Source organism: Mustela erminea, chromosome X, assembly GCF_009829155.1.
Source record: "Mustela erminea isolate mMusErm1 chromosome X, mMusErm1.Pri, whole genome shotgun sequence".
NCBI lineage: Eukaryota > Metazoa > Chordata > Mammalia > Carnivora > Mustelidae > Mustela > Mustela erminea.
The window spans coordinates 17,553,428-17,572,586 of NC_045635.1; the positions used below are offsets into that span (position 1 = coordinate 17,553,428).

At 42.4% G+C, this 19,159-nt stretch overlaps 1 protein-coding gene and 1 non-coding gene across 2 annotated transcripts in view; one reads left to right on the forward strand and one right to left on the reverse strand.

Annotated features, from left to right (window-relative positions):
• The window catches only part of SMS (spermine synthase), a 48,514-nt gene extending 30,604 nt beyond the window's left edge, over window positions 1-17,910 (forward strand). The window contains exons 6-11 of the mRNA XM_032330009.1: window positions 120-274; window positions 939-1,028; window positions 9,398-9,512; window positions 10,297-10,376; window positions 15,677-15,792; window positions 17,406-17,910. Coding sequence (XP_032185900.1) covers window positions 120-274; window positions 939-1,028; window positions 9,398-9,512; window positions 10,297-10,376; window positions 15,677-15,792; window positions 17,406-17,445 — 596 coding nt within the window. The 3' untranslated portion in view covers window positions 17,446-17,910. The remainder of the gene's footprint in view (window positions 1-119; window positions 275-938; window positions 1,029-9,397; window positions 9,513-10,296; window positions 10,377-15,676; window positions 15,793-17,405) is intronic.
• On the reverse strand, window positions 8,832-8,939 carry LOC116583794. The gene has a single exon (XR_004282902.1). It is a non-coding gene; the product is annotated as a U6 spliceosomal RNA (small nuclear RNA).
• Window positions 17,911-19,159: the final 1,249 nt, after the last annotated feature.

The window sequence follows — 19,159 nt, forward strand, 5'->3', positions numbered from 1 at the left end:
CAAAAATGAAAAACAATGCGAATTTTAGACTAGATTCCAGCACTTTCGAGGATGGCAAGTCAGGTCGCAGTATGGGTTTCGGTAGACTTACATTTTGTACCTGTGTTTTTCCTCCCTAGATCTGGCAGAGAGTGATTTGGCGTATACCCAGGCCATCATGGGCAGTGGAAAAGAAGACTACAGTGGCAAAGATGTGCTGATTCTTGGGGGTGGAGATGGGGGCATATTATGTGAAATAGTCAAACTGAAACCAAAGATGGTCACTATGGTAGAGATATCCTTTGTTTGGAGGTCAAGTTCAGTTGGCTTCTGTTTCCTTCCTCTTTTTGTCTTCAGACTCCAGTTAATGTTACGAGGCAAATGCCTTATAAATACTGCCTTGAACAAACATTCTATTTAGTACCAGTAGCCTTTTTATATGGCTACAGACAAAACAGCAGAGATCCTCTAGTGGAGAAAGCGAGAAAGCACCCTTGCTAGCGTGTCTACTGCTTATCACTTTCTGGAAGGGCTTCTTCATGAGAAGAGAAAATTCCGTTCTTTTTGAGTGACCTTGGTACAAAAATGAAATCATTGTGTCTTTTTTTTTTTTTTTTTTGGTAAATCTGATACCCAAGTTAGTGTTATAAAATTTATGTTTGTTTTACCTTTATAAAGATTTTACTTTCCTTTATTCAGATTTTTATCTATTTATTTGAGAAAGAGAGTATAGTGAGGGGCAGACGGAGAGGAAGAGAATTTCAGGCAGACTCCATGCTGAGCCGGATGCTGGGCTCGATCTCACAACCCTGAGATAGTGACCTGAACTGAGATCAAGAGTCGGATGCTTAACCGACTGAGCCATGCAGGTGCCCCTGCCTTTTTGTTAAAGTATTACTATTTCAGAATTCTTTGATAGATCCAAATTCAGGATTAATTTCTCCTTGACCTGTTGGAACATTGACCAAATGGTGATTGATGGATGTAAGAAATACATGCGAAAAACATGTGGGGACGTCTTAGACAATCTTAAAGGAGACTGCTATCAGGTAATTATGTTTTCTAGATAACATTTTGCAGTCCGCTAATAATATGTTATTGACTTGAATTGTACCTTCCTAAAACAACTTTAAGGGAAATTGGTTAAGAAGATACATAGATCATCTTGGAGGGAAGGAAAACGTTGCCCTCTACTGTTAGAAGGTCGGGGAGGGACAGTAGATTAACCCCCCAAACTGATTAGGCACTTGGTGACCGGAAAACAAAGGAGGCCACACCGTAGAGTTTACACCGAGTTTTACTCCGGGACGCTTAACTGAGTGGCTGGATCGGGCAGAAGATGGTCGCAGCAGCTGCATAGTTACTCTCTGCAAGGTCCAGACTGTGGTCCACGGATGTTATAGAGGAAGAGGACATGTAGGAAGGGCACTGGAGTCCGAGCGTACTGTTCCCATGACCTTCACTGGGTATGTGTGCACCTAACTGACCTAACTGGCCTTTAATCAAGCTTTCATTAGATTTTACGGCACCACCTGTGTTTGAGGAAGGGGAAAGACTGTTATCTCTAACAGATTCACAGGAAGCCAAAACACATCCCAGCCTTCCTGGGCAGGCATTTCTGACGTACATCTATTAATCTCTAAGGTTCCAGAACATGTAGTCCCAAGAGGTCATTGAGCAAACATGAACAAGATTAGAGGGCCAGAGATGGACTCAGGATTATCAGCACCCTTGCCCTCTGCCCTTCTAGATCTTGACTAAGACTCCTATATAATAGGAGACAGGTTAACAAGAGAAAAACAGCAGTTGAGTAATGTTTCTCTTATGTGCTTGGAGAGACCCAGAGATAAGTGAGTAACTCAGAGGTCGCTTTAGAATTTAGGCTTAAATATCATCTTAGTAGGGTTAAGGGGTCATAGGTGTCTTGGGCAAAGTGAGTGATTTTTAGGAACGATAATGGGCCCTTGGAAGAGTAGACGCGGTAGGTATATGATATTTGTGACTAAGCGTGTCTGGATGTGGTATCCGTCTCTTGTCCTATGATAGAGATCACCCTTTCCTGGTTGAACCCACTAGGGAGAGGCTCTCTGGCAGTGGAGTTTCTTTCGGAGGATTTGTCTTCAGGCAGATTGAAGGGGAGTTCACAGCAAGTTGTTTTCTCCATTTGCTGTTTTTCACGTGCCTGTAGCTCAATGTAATAGACCAAAGTGGCGTACTTTGAGGTGGTGTGTTCTGCTACCCTTCAGACTCTTTGTGTGAATTGTGTACATCTCAGCAGTTGCTTCTTGCTAAGCAAATTAGTTTCTGTCCTAAATTGTACTGTGCTTGCAAGTTGACCAATCATTACAGCTTGTTGGATATGTTTTGTATTGTATTTTGAGCATGCACGTGTTCAGTGCTTATATCTACAGTACTTGTTAGAACAAGATAACCAAGCAAATACATTTTATTTGAATAGGATCTTAAATGTGTGTCTTTAAAAAAAAAAAGGAAATAAAAGTATGTCTCCAGTTTTTTTTAAAAGTATGTCTCCAGTTTTTTTTTAAAGATTTTTTTTTATTTGGCAGAAAGACACAGCGAGAGAGTGAACATAAGCAGAGGGAGAGGGAGAGGGAGAAGCAGGCTCCCCACTGAGCAGAGATCCCGATGTGGGGCTTGATCCCAGGACCCTGAGATCATGACCTGAGCCGAAGGCCCAGGCTTAACTACAGAGCCACCCAGGCACTGCCTGTCTCCAGATTTGGAAACAATTCAGACGACTGCTTTAATTTGTTGATCTGTAAATTGTTTACCCCTACTGCATCTTCCCTAATATGTTGGCATCCAAATTTGATTTCATGGTTCATGCATGTTAATTTTTTAAGCTGGAAGAGAGATCTGTCTCTGTTGAAATGTAGGTGTGATTGTTTCGTGGGCAAAAGGGAAAAGAAGGATATATATTTCACATGTGCAGTTTGAGAGTTTTAAGAAGGGGTGGGGTGGGGTCAGTTTCATCAGAGCATGGCAGATTTGTTTCACTCACACGGAGCTTAAACGTTACCATTGTTGTCAAATAATGTTTGCATTGTTAGCTAGACTCTGCCTAAGGTGTTTTAACCTGTAATTCTCAACCCTGCACCAAGTGGCTGTGCTCCTCTTTTGTAGCTGAGGAAGATTCAGCTTAGTTCAAAGGACATTTATTCAAGATTATAGGGTAAGTTTAGAAGAGTGATTCACTCTGATACCGGGCTCCCTGGCTCCTAAAACTTCCTTATATGGATTGAGAACAATGTAAGCATATGCAGAACCACCAACCCAGACATGTGGGACGGTGGAGTTGTAGAGTGTTGTAATTAGCAGCTGGCTGTATGTACTAATGGCTTTGAAAAACAACTCTTGACTTGCACATCTGTCTGAAAGCAAAGCAGAGCACCAAAGGCAGGTGGTGACATTGACATTGACATTTGACATTGACATTGACATTGACATTGACATTCTAGGGAATGGAAAAGTATTTTATTTGAAATGGTTCTGCTTTTGAGGAAGTTAGATGTCGGAAGACACCCGCCCACGCCTTCCGTCTTCTTGCTGGATTAGAACAACCATTAGGGGGAGCCTGGAAAATTCTTCTGAGGTTGAGGCTTTTCTGAGTGCTCTTAAGGGATGGGTTGGGGATTTCCTCATCTGGGGGTATCCACAGGCAAGCCCCTTATCCATTAAAATACTACCATTACTAAAAAGCACCAGGTCTTTGCAAATGTTTATTTCAAAAACACATAATTACCCTGCTTAACCAGTTTTAGAAAATAGAACATGTTCCAAAGTTCTCCCCGTTCCTTTTATGATAGATTAACCTTAATACTAAAATCCTTAAGGTAGTACAAAAAGAAAACTAAAGATTGATTTTGAGGAATATACAAGATTCTCAAGGAAAAATAGTAAAACAAAATCCAGCAGTTTATTTAAAGAACTCTTTAGGCCCAAAGAAGATTTAGCTCAGAAACATAAAGATGGGAATCTTAAGAAATCTGTCAACGTGATTGATTGTATGAATTATTTAAAAGAGAAGATAGTATATTAACAGATGACAAAGCGCTTGGGATATTTAGCATTCTTAATAAAAAGTCTTTTAAGTAAGATAAAATTTCAATAGAAATTGAATAACTATCAGAAACTTAGTGTCACACAAAATGGCAAAATACATATGGCGTTTCCAGTAAAACTAGAAATAAGGTGAAGATGCTTATTGTTATCCTTATTCAACATTGTTTTTGAGGCATTAGCTAAGGCAGTAAGTTAGGAAAATGAAGAGTAAAAATATAGAAAGAATGATTATTTGCAGATGATGTTAAATTGTTAAATGCTTAGACAGTCTAGGAAACTCACCTAGAAAATGAGTTGAGTTCATGAAAATTTGGTGAAGTGATTGGATGGAGACAGTCCAAAAAAATTTTTTTTAAGCTATGTTAAATCCAGAACAGTTTCAACGGAAATTGGAGGTAGAGAGTGGCCTGGAGATCCTATCAGAATAATGACAAAGAATAATGACCAATTTTTTTCAAGTTATTAATTTTAATTCTAGTGTAGTTAACAAGAGTATTATTATTAGTTTCACATATACAGTACAGTGATTCAGCAATTCTGCATTACTCCCTGCTCATCATGCTAAGTGCACTCTTAATCCCTATCACCTGTTCACCCATCCCCCTGCCCACCTCCCCTCTTGTAACCATCTGATTGTTCAGTATAGTTAACTGTTTTTTGGTTTGTTTCTATTTTTGGTTGTTCCGTTTTTTTCCCTTAAATTCCCTGTATGAGTGAAATCATACAGCATTTGTCTTTCTCTCACTGACATATTTCACTTAGCATAATACACTGTAGCTCAGCCGTCATTACAAATGGCAAGATGTCATTCTTTTGATGGCTGAGTAATATTCCAGTGTGTGTGCGCGCACGCACGTGTGCATGCTTTATTCATTCATCAGTTGATGGACACTTGGGCTGCTTCCGTATCTTGGCTATTGTAAATACCGCTACCATAAACATTGGGATACAAGTATCCCTTTGGATTAGCAAATGTTCTTGTATTCTTTGGGTAAATACCTGGTAGCGCAGTTGCCGGGTCAGAGGGTGCGCTCTGTTTTTAACTTTTTGAGGAACTTCCATATTGTTTTCCATAATGGCTTCTGCCATTTGCATTTCCACCAGTAGTGCAAGCGGGTTCCCCTTTCTCCACATCCTTGCCAACACCTTTTGTTTCTTGTGTTGACAGGTGATATCTCATTGTAGCCTTGAATTGCATTTCCCTGGTGATGAGTGATACTGAGCATCTTTTCATGTGTCTGTTGCCCATCTCTGTTGGCCGTCTGGAGGTTGTCTTTGGAAAAATGTCTGTTTGTGTCTTCTGCCCGTTTTTAAGTTGTGTTATTTGTACTTTGGGTGTTGTGTAAGTCGTTTATATATTTTGGATACTAACCCTTTATCAGATAATGTCATTTGCAGATATATCTTCTCTCATTCTGTAGGTCGTCTTTTAGTTTTGTTGATTGTTTCCTTTGCTGTGCAGAAGCTTTTTATTTTGATGTAGTCCCAGTAGTTTATTGCTTTTTTTCCCCTTAACTCAGGAAACAGATCCAGAAAAATGTTGCTGTGACTGATGTCAGAGAGGTTCCTGCCTGTGTTCTCTTCTAAGATTTTTGTACTTTGAGGTTTCACATTTAGGAATAATGACCAATTGTTAAATAGTTAGGAGTATATTTAATTAAGAATGGTATTGTGGGACTGATAAGAATTATGTCAAGATCTTATTAAACTACCACAACTGTAGTTGGACTATATGGAGGGGCTCCTGGGTGGCTGGGTCATTAAGTGTCTGCCTTCAGCTCAGGTCATGATCCTAGCATCCTGGGACCGAGCCCCACATTGGGCTCCCTGCTGGGCAGGAAGCCTGCTTTCCCTACGCTAGTCCCCCTGCTTGCGTTCCCTTTCTCACTGTGTCTCTCTCTGTCAAATAAATAAATAAAATCTTTAAAAAAAAAGAATTGGAATATATGGAGAGGCATATTATATTTTTAGGATGAGAATACCAGAACAATGTCTTTAACTTCCTAATTATAAGTAAGTCCAATCAGAATCCCAAGGAAGTTTTTAGAATTAAGTCAGATGATTTTTAATTTCATTTGTAACAATAAATACCTAAGAATAGCCAAGAAAAAATTTTTTTAAATATTTTGTTTATTGAGACACCCGGGTAGTTCAGTTGGTTAAATGCCTGCCTTCGGCTGTGGTCATGATCCCAGGGTCCTGGTATGGAGCCCCCGCATCTCAGGATCTCTGCTCCGCGGGGAGCCTCCTCCTCCCTCTGCCTGCCGCTCCCCCTGCTTGTGCGTGCTCACTCTCTAATATATAAAATCCTTTTTTTAAAAAAAGATTTTTTAAAAAGATTTTATTTATTTGTCAGAGAGCGAATGAGCACAGGCAGGCCGAGTGGCAGGCAGAGAGAGAAGCAGGCTCCCCGCTGAGCAAGGAGTCCAATGTGGGACTCCATCCCAGGACTCTGGGATCATGACCTGAGCCTAAGGCAGCAGCTTAACTGGCTGTGCCACCCAGGTGTTCCAATAAATAAAATCTTACTTATTTATTTGACAGAGAGAGATCACAAGTAGGCAGAGAGGCAGGCAGAGAGAGAGAGGGAAAAAGGCTCCCGCTGAGCAGAGAGCCGGATGTGGGGCTTGATCCCAGGACCCTGAGATCATGACCTGGGCCAAAGGCAGATGCTTAATCATTGAGCCACCCAGGCGCCCTGCCAAGAAAAATTTTTTAAAAAAATCATAGTGCAGGGAAATTTGCCTTGTTGTTTAGTAATTTACCGTTAAAGCATAGTAATGAAGTAGGGAGTGTGATGTTGACACAGGAATGCACATATAAGAGGAATGGCAAGGAGACTTTGAACATGTCTGAGTGTGTATTCATGCAAGTAAAGATGACCTAGGGTGTATTTCAGTTTGCTTGGGAAAAGGAGATTGAGTTGATGTCATAGGTGATGCTAACACAATGAGCTGTCCATCTCCATCAGAACAAAGTTAACGTGACCCTAGAAACCATAGAAAAATTAATCTCCGACAGCTTAAGCTCTGGATGGAAAACTTATTCAGCATATTTAACCTTAGAGCTGGAAAACCTTTTAAAGAAAGACAAGAAACCCGGAAACTACAACAACCACCTGATTGCATAAATGAAGCTGAAAAACTGGTAGCAAACACGACAGGGATTTAATCCTTTCAGGAATGCAGAGAGCCGCTGCAATTTAAGATTTAAAAAAACAAGATAACTAAATAGAAAAATAGCAAAGGATGTGAACTAGTATTTCCCAGAAGACAAAAATCGTACATATGTCCTATAAACTTACAGCAGGATGCTCACCTTTGTTAACGGCCCAGCAAGTTCATGTGAAAACAGTAGCAAGGAACCGGACAGAATAGAAAGAGGGACAGATAAAAAAGGGGGACACAACAGAATGAGGTGCTTGCATGCACTGCTAGTTGGGAGTGTGAATTGTCATCGAGACTATAAAAACTAAAGTGGACATGCCTTTGGTCTCAGCAACCCAGTGTTCGCATGTGTGGCCTGCAGACCGGCATCTGTCTATACGAGGAGGTTAGAGAGTAGTTGTACTTTTTCATGGAATGATACAATTTTAAGAAATATCACTACCCCTCCCCCAGAAAAAAAATCTGTCTTTACCAGGAATGGTGTTAGATGAACATTTTTGAGTTCAGAAGGTGTGTGATCCTAGTTCTAAGAAAAACCGCGTGTGCGTCTGTGTGAGAGTGTGTGTTGGTAGGAGTGTATGCGAGCATAGGAGAGCACTGCGCATGTCCCACGGGATTGAGTAGTGTCTTGATCTCTGTGTGGTTGCACTTAGATGGCGCATTAAGTGAAGCAAGTTATAAAACAATAGGGCTGTGAGATTAGGTTCTTCAAATTGTGACTGAGGATCTGTGTAAGGACGTTTAGAGGAAAAATTCTGGAATAGGTTATTTTAGGGAATTCTGGCAAACTTGACTTCTGACTTCCATGAACTTGGTTTTCATGAGTAAGTGTGTTGTAACTAGAGAAGTGAAGGCAGGCCCCAAACCGAGTTCCTGTACTATTCACCCATGAGGGTTAGGGGTCCTGCTCCCCACCCACACACAGTCAAAAATCTACAACATAACTTGACTCCTCCAAAACTTAACTAGTAACATAGTGTTGACTGGATGTGTTACCAAGAACATAGTCAGTGGACCCATTTTGTATGTTCTATGTATTATGTATTGTATTCATACAATAATCCAGAGAAAAGTAAATGTGATCGAGAAAATACTTCTACAGTGTTGTATTAGAAAAAAAAATACTGTGAATACCTATTTACTGTATTAGGAGGAAAAACAACTGTGAATAATAAGCGAATAACAGTTCAAACCCATGTTGTTCAAGGATAATTGTGTTTATTGCACAGGATCTGTTCGAGAATTTCAGCTCTTAACTACTGTACTTGTTAATAATTGTGATTGTGCGAGTTGGTATTTCTTACACAGTTGTCTTACCAACAGTATTCTAAGTGGTTAAAAAAAAAAAGGAAAAACGGTAGGTTAAAAGTTTGAGGTGAGATGCAAAAAATCAATAGACAGTGAAGTCATTCAGTGTTTAGCATAGAAGAAAAAGTCAAAGTAGAAGAAGATAGAGACAGTAGTAGGAGAGACCGTAGACTAGAGTTCAAGTATGAACTTGGCTTTCATACAGATCTCGGTGTACTTCTTGACTTCGTTTCTTACCGGGTACCTTTGGGCAAGCTTCCCCCCCCTTTTCCCTCCCTCCCTCTGTCTCTCAAAAGTAAAAAAAAACCCTTCAGGAATTTGTGTTTCGTCCTTGTGCAGAGGCCATGCTCCTCTTCCCCTGTATCATTCCAATTGTAGTGTGTGTGCAGCTGAAGCAAACACTATATATTCTCTCTAGTTTTATTTAGAGAGGAAGGGGTGGAGGGCCAGAGGGAAGAGAGAGAACCTTAAGCAGGCTCTCCATGCCTCTCCCAGCGCGGAGCCCAATGTGGGGCTCGATCTCACAGCCCTGAGCTCATGACCTGAGTCGGAAGCTTAACTGACTGAGCCACCCAGGTGCCCCTGCGTAGTTACCTCTCTTAACTTTGGTTTTTCATTGGTACAGTGTGGCTAATAATAGTACCTGTAGATACGTTGCTTGGATGAAGTGAGGAGGCAGACAAAGCCTCTAGCAGGCACGGAATTGTAGCCGTAGGGCACGGCTGGAAGTCACATTTGCTCAAAGGCAGGCCATGTGCCGCCAACAGCAGTTTCATTTCCCGCCCCCCCTCCCCAAGGGTTTTAGCGCTTCCACCCGCATGAGTCGGCTCACGTGTGTCTGTTCCTCTTCTCTTTGGAAGGTTCTAATAGAAGACTGTATCCCAGTACTGAAGAGGTACGCCAAAGAAGGGAGAGAGTTTGATTATGTGATTAATGATTTGACAGCTGTTCCGATCTCCACATCTCCAGAAGAAGGTAGATCCTGTTTTTTTCTGTTATAACCGAGATAATGTTCATGAAAATGTTTTCCTTGGCACCGTGTGAGAATGGAAGGTTCTTAGAGGTGGTCTCCTTCGTTGGTTCCTTCAGTTTTTCAAGGTAGTTCAGCTGAGGCCCACGGTGGAAAGATGGTTGGATTTCAGACACTAAATGGACACATTTACTCAGTCGTTGGAGAGAGACACTAAATGAAATGGCTCCTAATCACATCATTGACAAATTAGCTTGTTTGGGGATTTATTTCTGTTACGTGATTTTTAACTTGTACTGGGACAAACTGGTGAGCTTTCTGAGCAACACCAGAGACAGTTCCCCATTCTCAGACCACCTACTCCACATCGCTGCTGGTTTGGTGTGTCAGAGTTAGTGTTTTTCCCATAATCTTGCCTTCCTGCTGAGCTTGCGGACCAGGTCCCCATGTGATGACTCTTGCTGTTTCTCTTGGGATGTCCTGCTTCCCTCTTAAGCTGTTGTCTTTCAGATTTCAACCACTGCATTTTTGTTCAAATCTTTATTGGTATCGTTAAAGCAGTGCTAAGCACATGAATACTTTTGACCTTGCTTGAGTATGTGCACGTGTGTACAGGACTCCCCCAAAATGACAGTAAATGCTCTTGAATATTAGGTCTTAAGCTCTTGGCTATTTCTTTCTTTTTGGGAGGCATTGTTGAATATTAATGTGGATAATTGACTTTTTAGATGTTTCTGATACATGCAAGCCCATATTTATGTAACGTAAAAAATTTTTTTTAACATCCAGATTCCACATGGGAGTTTCTCAGACTGATTCTTGACCTCTCGATGAAAGTACTGAAACAGGATGGGAAATACTTTACACAGGTAGACTACTTAACGGGTTTTTTTCCCCAAAAGTCTCAATAAGAATTTTATATTTTGAAATTTTCATGTATTTTATTGAAATTTATATTTGTTAAGGATAGAACGTTGTAATTGAATTATGTTCTTTCAAACAGTAGTTTATAAATAGCTGACCTGTCCTGCCTGGGGAATTCATTCTGTCCTCACGGCCGGCTGTCCTGGGCTGTGGCTGTAGTGTGTTGTCTCTGCCAGCAGATGGAGACACAGATTGTGATTTGGGTTGGTGGTTTTTTTTTGGACTTTTTCCTCTAGGAGATTGTTCATTGGAAAGCCAGTTTATCCACATAAGTTTCATAAACTGCTTTGCCTGTAGTATGTGCTCCTACCACCAGATGGAAGCAATTTTTTTTCTCATTTTCTATGGGCTTCTTAAATTTAAAGTTTGTATCTTTTGTTATGTAAAACGTACATATATATAAAATCTACCAAAGCCCTGAAGAATATTCTGAAAATGATGATGAAGGAGCTAAATGATGATCTGCGTTTCTTACTTGGTACAACAATCCCTTGACCCATAAGCAGAAGATAAGCACTTTGTTGGTATTGCACTGTGGTTCCTATAATTCTTACGGGCTTTGGGGAGACCTCCTGCACTCCTTTAAAAAGCATTAGTATGTTTAAATGTGAAGGACTAGTAGAGAGGTCTTAACTTTATTCTCCCAAGGAGGCATTTTAATGCAGGCACAGGGCGGTTGATGGGATCTGAGATTAATAATGCTGAAAACAACTTGGCAACTCTAAGAGACACTTTGGTCTTCAGCCGATCCTGTTTTCCTTCCCTTCCTCCTGCACGAAGATCCACCCCATGGTGATTAATCCTAGACCTTGTACTTGGTGAAAATATTGGGAAGCTTCTTGGGAAACCGACAGCTGCTCATGAATGGGTTTTTTGGGCCTGATGTTTAGAAATGATTTTTTTTTTTAACACATTCTAGACTTGACTCCAAAGCACGGGTCTGCAAACTATGGGCAAAATCTCCTCTCCTGCTTGTTTTGATAAGATTTTCTTGGTAGACGGCCGCACGCATTCGTGACAATTTACCTCTGGCTGCCCTCGTGCTATAGGGGCAGCATTGAGTAGTTGTGATGGGGACCATTGGATCTGCAGAGCCTAAACTATTTTCAGTCTGGTCCTTTACAGAAGAAATTTGCAGACCCATGCTTTATAGGAAGTCTACAGTGAAACCTGGGGAGGGCTGCAAAGAGCCACCGGGGTGGGAATTGAGCTGCCTCAGGGCGGGGAGGCAGGTAGTTTGAACGGGGGAAGATAGGCTTTCGTGAGACTAGACGAGACAGGTCCTCGGACTTGATCTGCCTCCCTTCTCTTCTCCGCTTCACATTAGGAAAAGCTGTAGAGTTTCTTTGATACAAAATAATGTATATGGCATTTGTGTAAATTAGGCAAAATACGACCCCCCCTTGATAAGTGGACATTACTAGTACGTACCATCGCTTGACACATCTACATTCCTCCTAATCCATGTCTACCTCAGAAGGTAACCCATTTTTTTTTAATTCCCATAGTTTTCCTTCCTTCCTTCCTTCCTTCCCTGTGCCCAGTGTGGGGCTCAAACTCGTGACTACAAGATCAAGAGTCACACAATCTCCCTAGTGAGCCAGCCAGGCACCCCCTCGTACTTTCTTTATAGATGTTTCACATGCGTGAAATTTCCTAAATCCTTATATTGTTTACCTTGCTTTTGAACTTACTAAGAACAATGGTGTTAAGAATGTATTTTTCTGGGGCGCCTGGGCGACTCAGTGGGTGAAAGCCTCTGCTTTCGGCTCAGGTCATGGTCCCAGGGTCCTGGGATCAAGCCCTGCATCGGGCTCTCTGCTCAGCAGGGAGTCTGCTTCCTCATCTCTCTGCCTGCCTCTCTGCCTACTTGTAATCTCTGTCAAATAAAATAAATACAATCTTTAAAAAAAATGTATTCTTCTGGACCTGCTATTTTTTTTGACATCACAGAAATCATAACCTCTTTTTTTAAAAAAAAAGATTTTATTTATTTACTTGACAGACAGATCACAAGTAGGCAGAGAGGCAGGCAGAGAGAGAGGGAAGCAGACTCCCTGCTGAGCAGAGAGCCCGATGCGGGGATTGATCCCAGGACCCTGGGATCATAACCTGAGCCGAAGGCAGACGCTTAAAAACTGAGCCACCTAGGCACCCCGAAATCATAACCTGTTAACTGTTAAATTTAAAAGATAAAAATAGGTGCCTGGGTGGCTTAGTCGGTTAACCATCTGACTTTTTTTTTTAAGATTTATTTATTTCATTTGAGAGAGCGAGCACAAGCACGAGTGGGAGGGGCAGAGGGACAGGGGGAGAATCTCAAGCAGACTCCCCCATGAGCGCAGAGTCCAGTGCAAGCCTCATTCTCACAACTTCTGAGCCATCTGCCCCTATGCTCTCTCTAATAATAATAATAATAATAAAAGGTATAAACAGTACAGAAATCTGTAAAGTTAAAAAGCAAGTGTCACCTACCCACACCTAACATGGGCCGAGGAAGACTTTCTAGAACCAAACTAATGAACTGGGATACATTCACCTCTTAGAATGCCCCGCCCCCACCATTATTCCCTTCCCTTCCTGCCATTTAATATTAGATTTTACACTTCACATCCTTAAAAGGTGTTTAATTCTCTGCTATTGGGTTTTTGTTCTGCATCTCCAATGTCTTTTTTAATCCATTGAGACGTTTTATTTGCTTGTGTTACATCCCAAGAAAAAGAAGCCCAGGATTTTCTCTCCTGTGTATTTTCACCTTGCTTCTTCTCATGGTCCATGATGCCAGCCAAGGTTGTCAGAAGAGTGAAACCAAACTGGTGGGATGAGAGCAGATTATTCTGCCATTTTTCTAGATCAGATCTAGGATCACGCCACAGTTGTCTGACCTGCCTGTGAGGTTCCCGGCAGTGTTCCCAGCTCTGTGATCATCAGTGATCACAGATCTGCCGCTACAACATCACGGGGAGAAACTGGACGTGGAATTCGGAGCCTGGCTTAGTACGTGCCTGGCTTTGCCTCTCTTCTCGGCTCCGTTAATGCTCTTGAGAGCGTCGGCCGGGATGTTCGTGCGCACCATTATGGCAGCGGAGAAAGACCTGATATGTTTTTCTTAAGAAAAGAAAGAAAGGCATTTCCATTTAAAAACAGAGGAAACATTACTTTTTTGGGGTAGGTCTCCATTTGTGGTGAGGTTTTTTCCCTTTCCTTTTTAAGACTGCTTTGTGACAATGTTGGGGAAGAACAAATTAAAACTTTCCTATTTCCTTACCACATTCTCAGCAAGGACATCCTCCCATAAGCCCTCAGTGGAGAGAGAGTGGTGTCAATTTTAAGATGGCAAGAAAAACCATTGAAATGTGCACCGAGGTGGCATTTCCATTCTATAGCTTCCCCAGGGGTGATGTGTTCTGAAAACATCCAGGCAGTGTTTTCTATTTGTGAATCGTAAATTACACGTGTGGTGTTTATATACTCTCACAGTGAACTTGATGTTGAAACCAAATTATATCCTGGTGAAGGGCGCTTTGGCCAAATCCCACCGCGGGACCCTAGATGATGGGTTACTAAACGGGCTGGCACTGAAGGACGACGTCATGCTGAGCGAATGTGCTAAGTTAAAACCACCAAGGGCGGCTCTCAGAATAGTTCTTTTTGCCTACTTGCCTGTGGCTGGTTGGTTGGTTGGTTGGTTTTGAAATGCCCTTCGTGGGGATGCTTACATCACAGGACGCTTCATTTGTAAATGGTTTTCATTTTACATTGTACTTGGCTGTTCTGAGGCACATTGGAAGTGAAGCTGTTAACAAGAACTAGAATCGGCACGCACATTCAGTAGTCTTCAGAATGTTAGGAACTTCAGAGGTTAAAAGGTAGTAGGTGGTATTAAGTACCCATTATGAGCAGCCCTTGGGGGAAATGGTGCTAGAATTATAAGCCCTACCCCGGACCTACTGAGTGAAAATCACTTGTGACTCCTGTGCGCATTACAGAGGAAGAAGCTCTGCTGGCAGCCTCAGTCAGTGGGACATGGGACTCTTGATCTTGGGATGTGAGTTCGAGCCCCACGTTGGGTGTGGAGATAACTTTAAAAAAAAAATAAGAAAGCAGTGGCAGCCCTGCTCTAGAACTATGCAGATCCTGTGTTCCTTGCTCTGCTCTGGTCTTGGCCCGCATCTCATTCATCCTTTCTTCCTTTGTGGTCACAGAGTGGCTGCTGCGGGTTCTGATGTCACCTCTAGGTACTAGGTAGGAGAGAAGTTGAAGAGGCGGGTCACTCTGTTTATTCTTGGTTGTCCAGAAGCTGAAACTTTTTCCCAGATGCCCCCAGCAGGCTTCCCTCTATCTCCCTGACCATTGGCTGCTGGGGGGGTGCTGGGGGCGGGTTGGAAAGGTGGTGGCAAGAAAGGGAGAAAAATTAAAACAGCAAAGTCAAGAGATGTTTGATAAGGAGTGGAATTGTGGGATATCCTTTATTTATTTATTTACTCAGTTATTGAGAATACATATATTCTGAATAAGCGTTCGTTCCTGTAGGCCTTCAAATTACATATTTGGGGGAAAGCATGGAGATGTGACTATAGTTCTGTGTCATTGTCTTAGATTAGGGTTGTAGTTTGTTTGTTTTTTTAAAAGATCTTATTTATTTATTTGACAGACAGAGATCACAAGTAGGCAGGGGGGCAGGTGGAGAGAGAGAGAGAGGAGGAAGCAGGCTCCCTGCTGAGCAGAGAGCCTGATGCGGGGCTCAGTCCTGGGACCCTTGGATCATGACCTGAGCCGAAGAGAGAGGTTTTAACCCACTGAGCCACCCAGGCACCCCCAGGGTTGTAGTCTTAAGCCATTCTGGAAATCGAGAACATTATCATTCTGATGCTTCATTCTCAACACCGTGGTGATGACGGCGTAAACATCTTGAACGGCGGTGTGTATGCATCTTTGCTCATTGAGTGCTGTTAATACAATGACTGTGTTCCTGGTGAGAAAGTGGTCTCCCTACTTTCTGTTGCTTCATACGCCGAATCATTTGAAATGGCTTGATAAACGAGGTAGAAGAATAATGAGCTAATGGATCTGTAAGTAGAACTGAATACAATTTGTCAAAGTACAGAAGCCTTATCTCATTTTCAAAGATGAACTTTAATCTAAAGCCAGAATTGTTTTCATTGTTTAGAGGTCTTCAAATGAGCTGGGGGGGACCCTCAGTGAGACTCAACAATCCCATTGTTTGCTTTTCTCTTTGATTTAGGGTAACTGTGTCAATCTGACGGAAGCCTTGTCGCTCTACGAAGAACAGCTCGGGCGCCTGTATTGTCCTGTGGAATTCTCAAAGGAGATCGTCTGTGTTCCTTCATACTTGGAATTGTATCCTTAGACCATACCACTGTGCTGCCAGATCACAACACCAATTAAATCCCATGCCACTTCAACATTTCCGTCCAATCACAGATGGAATTAGCTCTGTACTATATACGGCCATGGTATTCAGATGTGGCTGCCATTTCCTGAAACTTGAAACCAATGCTGATTCCTGGGCCCCGGCCTCAGCTTCTGGGGTGTGGCCTTGCCATAGCTCCCTACCACAGCTCCCCAGGTCGTTTTACTGATTAAGCTGGGCTCCTTCTCAAGCCCCACCCAGCAGAGGCTGGAGCTTTAAGGCCCGGTGAGCCATCTGTTTTTCATTTTTGGGGTTTTTTTTGGTTTTGTTTTTAAAGATTTTATTTACTCCTATGACAGCGAGCGCATGAGCAAGCTCAGGCAGAAGGAGAGGCTCATCGCTGAGCAGGGAGCCTGATGCCGGGCTCTGGGATCGGACCTGAGCTGAGGCAGACGCTGAGCCAGCCAGGCGGCCCTGGCCGCTGAGCCATCTTAACTAGCCTGCCTGGAGACCGTTGTGCATCTAAAGCTGCAGAAGCTCTACTCAAAAGCTCCCCCTGAGCTGGAGCAGGCAGAAGGAATGAATATGCTCATTCGACTTTTATATTAAAATTAATCCCACCTTAATATTAGTTTCTACACTTCACTTGATCCCGATTTGCACTAGAAACCAAGAGCTAAAAATAATGCGGGGGATTACAGAGCTAATATTGGTGTTGTTCATTAGCTCCCGTTAGTAAAGTTAGTCCAGAGAAAAACCAGATTCGAAATTTAAAATGCCTCTCTTTCTCCTAAAGCAGACTCTGGTCTCCAGATAAAAACTTCCTCATCTGAGGCGCTGGAGTCCAGTTTCCTGTCACAGCAGTCTTCGTTGCTGTCTAGGGTCCCGTGACTACTAGGATCCTGTGACTACTGCTGGCCCTCAGGGAAGTCCTTGCCTGCAAGCCCCGGCAGCCTCTGACAGAGACACAGGCCCTAGGAAACTCCCTAGGTCCCCCTGGGAGAGGGGAGCAGTCTGTCTGTGGGGCGGCCATTTTCTTCCATGACCTGTGGAGATCCCTGACCTCTCTCCCCGCTCCAAACCGTCCACCTTCATCACGGTTTCCTTTTGGAACATTTTTGTAGTCAGATGTGTTTATATATTGAGACACTGTAGCAGTCAGTTGATAACATTTGGAGAAAAGGCTTCTGACCTCTGAGTTCCCTCCATGCTTCCATCTTTGTCTCCTCCTCTTTCTCCCTCATACTTTCTCCCTCACCCGCCCCCCGCCCCATCTCTCACTTCCCTTCAAGCCTTCCTTGTCATACTCATTCCCCAAAACATTTTAAGACCTAGGAAGCGGTATCGTCTTCCGAGGGAGTGTTTGTATGCCTTTAGCCTTTTCTCCACTCGGCTCCCTTCACGCCACCGGCATCCCGGTCACAGGTGGGAGGCGTCCAGGCCAAAACATGGCCTCCCTTAAGAGGACTTAATTCCCATCACCGCAGTGCTTTCAGCCATGAAACTCACCGTCTTCCAGTTTGTAGGCCAGCAAACAAATTCTCAGTGCTGTCTGTCCTCCTTTGAATTACCTGCTCTTATTCCTTGACTCCCTGTCCAGGTGGGTATTTTACACTGTTTGGAAGAAAGCTAAACCTTGAAGACCAATCTCTCCCAATCATGTGTGCTGTACATGACATCGAAATGAGTCAGGCAATTGATTGTGATTTCCTTCAAGTTTTCTGTTTTTAATTATTATTTTTAATTTAAACAAAGCAAATGGAAAATGTATATTTTGATGTGCTAGGGTGTTAATTTTTTTTGAAAGTCAGCTGAAGGATGATTAGACAGCACAGCGAAGGCTGCTAAATGCACTGAACCCCTAGAATGTGATTTTTGTTACATTTTGTGTGTGTGTGTGTGGGCTTTTTCTTTTTGTTTCGGTAGACTTCGAATTTGGTTATTTGGAGGAATGAACATCATTGTTTTGTTCTGGAGGAAAGTTCTTTGATGGTGTTTCTTTCCCAAAAAATTGACTTAGCTATAAAAATTTGGTGCTTATAAGAAAGAGTTAAGAAAAAAATGAATAGTAATGCTTCGATTAAAATTATAAATGAGAAATTTCATGTGTTTGTTGTTTTATTTCAGCCAGGTCCCCACTTTCTCACTGCTGATCTCACAGAACAAAGGTGTCCCCTGGTCTTTTTTTTAGTTCTCCTCTGTCACTCAGTGCCATTTATCTCTTTATAACGGGATGGCCGTAGGGCCTTTCTTGAACATTAGTAATGACTTCATTTACCACCGTGGTAAATGATACACAACCCATTACATTCACCAGTTAGTTCTTCATTATAAAATTGACCTGAGGATAGGAAAAGATTTGGCCTTACTGTAAAGTTATAAGTCAGAAGCTTATTTCTATTCCCACTCTTACTAGTGTATTAGATGTGGAAATACAGAGCATTTTGGATTGCTGCAGTGAAACTTTTTAAGAAGATCTTTAGATGCACAAAGATAAGATGGTAGTTTGTGGAGATACCGCAACAAGAGAGGGTAAACTCCCCTAAGGACATGCAGGCAAGTAAAGGCTTGGTATCGTGTTTGTGGATAACAAGCTACATCGGGGCGGCGGTCTACTGACTCAGGTTATTAGACATCAGTGGCTATATTGTTTTCATAAAAGGTTTATGCCATATCAAGGGATTGAGTTCACGTATGGCGAATTTGCAGTAAGCAAAGCATTAAAAATGGAAATACTCAGTGTGTGTTTTGACAGAGAACTAGTGTCAACCCAGAACATCCTTCCTATCAAGATAGGTTTGTCTAACAGATTTTTTTTTTATCATTTTGTTTCCTTTTTTTTTTTAGATTTTATTTTTAAGTAATCTCTACCAATGGGGGCTTGAACTCAAGACCCAAAGATAAAGACTCGCACCCATGCTCTACTGTCTGAGGCAGCCAGCGCCCCTCTCGCAGATACTCTTTAAAAAATGAGTGCATGCCGACTTGTCTTTTTTTTACGGGATTGGCGTGGGAGAAGAAACAATAACAATAAAGGGAGAGTTAGTCAGGTTGAAACTAGATCGGCTCTCAGTAAATATTTTTCTTGTGCTCAGAGCTTAAAAACATCATCGGTAGACATGAAGAACCCTACCTCGCCCCTGAACAACTTCTAGAATGCTTTGCAAAGGCTTTGTATTTGCCTACCGTGTGAGATTAAAAGTGGTGGTATTGGGACACCTGGGTGGCTCAGTGGGTTAAGCCGCTGCCTTCGGCTCAGGTCATGATCCCAGGGTCCTGGGATCGAGTCCCACATCGGGCTCCGTGCTCGGCAGGGAACCTGCTTCTCTCACTTCTTCCGCCTGCCTCTCTGCC